This window comes from Silene latifolia, chromosome 6, assembly GCF_048544455.1.
Source record: "Silene latifolia isolate original U9 population chromosome 6, ASM4854445v1, whole genome shotgun sequence".
NCBI lineage: Eukaryota > Viridiplantae > Streptophyta > Magnoliopsida > Caryophyllales > Caryophyllaceae > Silene > Silene latifolia.
Genome location: NC_133531.1, coordinates 58410228 through 58413316, shown reverse-complemented (window position 1 = coordinate 58413316; position 3089 = coordinate 58410228). Strand labels below are relative to the sequence as shown.

General features: G+C 40.1%; 1 protein-coding gene across 1 annotated transcript; it reads right to left on the bottom strand.

Annotated features, from left to right (window-relative positions):
• Positions 1-624: 624 nt before the first annotated feature.
• Positions 625-2844, bottom strand: LOC141588118 (uncharacterized). The gene is made up of 2 exons (XM_074409573.1): positions 2359-2844; positions 625-663 (listed from the first exon to the last, which is right to left on the bottom strand). Exons 1-2 carry the CDS (start codon positions 2842-2844, stop codon positions 625-627), a joined length of 525 nt encoding a protein of 174 aa, XP_074265674.1.
• Positions 2845-3089: the final 245 nt, after the last annotated feature.

Genomic DNA, 3089 nt, shown 5'->3' with positions numbered 1-3089 from the left:
TGTTTGATTGGATGTGACCCGACGACATCACCCATCAGTTGGTAAGAAGAAAATAATCTTGACACAATTGCCACTAGCTCTTAAGTATACACCACCACTTTGTTTGGTTGGGTCATCAAAAGAAGTTATGTTGATTGGAGAGGCCGAAATGGTACAAGAATTGAATGATAGGAAGAATGTGATCATTATCCTTGCCAATGATGTGCTTAATGTAACACCGCCATCTACCAAGGTGCCTTACGCAGGCCTACCTTAGCAAACGGGAGTGCTACCATCTCGGTTCCCCAAGGTAGTACATATAAAAGATACCATAATGAAACATTTATGAATATAAAATAAATTTTAACAAGGATACAAGTTCCAAAACCCAAAATAAAGTACAACTCGACTAAACCAAATGAAAGTCTAAACAACAGCAGAATTTAAAATGTGATAGTCTCGTAGATGTCCCGTCCAATCCCGCAACAAGCTCAAACATCAATACCTGCTAGATATTTGCTCACCATCGCCTAATGGATCACTACATGTTTTGCAACAATAGAAAAGGGTCAGTCAACTGCACAATAAAGTATACTACAACAACAATAATAATCATTCAGTCTCAATCCTGTAAAAATGAAACTTCTAACCTCCAAGTATCATTATCTGAGCTGTAGTCCAGATCTGCCAGGTAACCCATCGCAACAGGTTACCCACTCTGCCAGTTGGAGACCGCAGCCTTGCCACCTAAGCCCCGCTCATCGCAATGAGCGATCCCAGATCATTAATGTGCACATCCCCTTGTGACGGGAGCCACGAGGGGCGAACATGGGGGTGAAGACCATCTCAAGACAATGGCTTCACAATCAATACCAATAACAACCAACAATACCAAATCACCACAATACCATCACAATAGGAAACCAAAAATCACCACATCAATGAACAACAATCGTACAAAGGACTGAGTAAGGAAACCCTACCTTATTCGCAATTCCGCAATCAATCACTCACCAAGGCTAGAATTGTTCTTCTACGAAATCTCCACCTAGCAATATTAATCAAGCAATTACTAACTATAATTCATCATTACTAATCATTCTCAAGAACCAACCCAATTAGGGTTTATAGCCAATTGACTTAACGCAAAAAGAGTAGAAATCTAGAACTTACAAACTGATAGGCACGCGAACTACGAAATCCGGACACCGAAATGATAGATCCTCGCTTGGTAGTTGATTAGGGTGATTAAGGAGTAAATTAGGTTATAAAAGTGATTATGAAATATTAGTGATAGAGCACGATATGAGATTTCTGGGGCTTGAAGAGAATATGGTGATGTAGAGGGCACAATGGAGGGAAAGGATACATGTGGATTTTTAGTATTTGATGTTTTTTGACATATTCAGTGTTTTTATTTAATTTTTTTAAAAAATTATTTGTTCTTCTCTCCTTTATTACACCTTTTTTACCAAGCATTTTCTTATATACTTTACTTGGTTTACTTTTAAGGCATTCCGGATCCTTAATTCTATTTCGGTTTTCAAAATCGTTTTAACTTTTCTCTCGATTTAAATTTTAAGTTTTTATAAAAGAAATCCGGAATTCGATTTTAAAACTTGTAAGTTTACCTTGACTTTGTATTACATTTTCGATCTCCCTTTTGTTTTTCATTTTTCCCTTCTCTATTCGCATTTTGAGGTGTGCGTTCACCCAGGGACGGTTCTAAAGGATGATTCATGTCAGCCGACCCCAAATCATTTTGGGATTAAGGCTCGGTTGTTGTTGTTGTTGTTGTTGTTGTTGTTGTTGTTGTTGTTGTTGTTGTTGTTGTTGTTGTTGTTGTTGTTGTTGTTGTTGTTGTTGTTGTTGTTGTTGTTGTTGTTGTTGTTGTTGTTGTTGTTGTTGGTGTTGTTGTTGTTGTAATCATTCTAATCAAAATCGCGGAAAGTAACCTGTCAGAGCGGGTACTCGGCCGAGTACGCCCTACTCGACCGAGTTCCTTACAACTCGCCCGAGTGCACCTAAACAGTAGCATGTCTAAAAGCACTCGACAACTTACTCGGTCGAGTACCGCCTACTCGACCGAGTGTACTGAGACCAGAATTCAAGGGTATTACAGTCTTCCCTCTTTAAAAGAGAACTTCGTCCCCGAAGTTCACACCATAACTGATACAACCATGTATAACCCGACCTACTAACCACACAACTCGAAAAGAACACCCAACTCAAAAGACCCTAACCATATTCCGAACAATAACCAATTATGACCACACAACTCAAAACACAACCATACCGAGCTCAAACTACCTAAAATACATGCGACTATCTCATTCCCTCCTTAAAAGACAAAGGTTACGACCCCGTAACCAAACATACCTGATCAAAAAGATGTGGATAACGCTCCCTCATTGCCTCTTCCGGCTCCCATGTAGCTTCTTCAACATTGTGATTATACCATAGCACCTTAAGAAAGACGATTTCACCATTCCTTGTCTTGCATACCTTACTATTCAATATCTTTATTGGCACCTCCGCGTAAGTGAGAGCTTCATCCAGCTCGATATTCTCCACCTCAAGCACATGAGATGGATCACTCACATACTTCCGAAGTCGTGACACATGGAAAAGATAATGCACCCCATCAAGAGATGGTGGCGAAGCTAGCCGATAAGCTACTTCACCTACCCGATCCGAAATCTCATATAGACCTATAAATTTCTGATTCAACTTCCCTCTCTTGCAAAACCTCATGACACCGCGCATAGGTGACACTTTCAAAAGGACCTTGTCACTCACCTCAAACTCGATATCCCTGCGATGCAAATCCGCATAACTCTTTTGCCGATCTTGATATGCTTTCATCTTTTGCCGAATAAATTGTACTTGTTCAACCATATCCTGTACCATTTGTGGTCCTAATACGGTAATACCACATATTCAACGCTATCATCCCAACACACTGGACTGCTACAGTTCTTCCCGTACAACGCCTCAAATGGTGCCATCCCAATACTCGTGTGATAGTTGTTGTTGTATGAAAACTCAATCAAATCAAGTCTATCCTCCCAACTCCCACAAACTCCATCGCACAAGCTTGCAACATGTCT

Bases quoted from the DNA above. Each gene is read 5' to 3' on its own strand.
- LOC141588118 (XM_074409573.1), bottom strand. From the start codon at position 2,844: ATGAAAGCATATCAAGATCGGCAAAAGAGTTATGCGGATTTGCATCGC. The intron at 664-2,358 runs GTATGTTTGGTT...GTTACCTGGCAG, and splicing joins ATCCACATCTTTTTGATCAG to ATCTGGACTACAGCTCAGAT.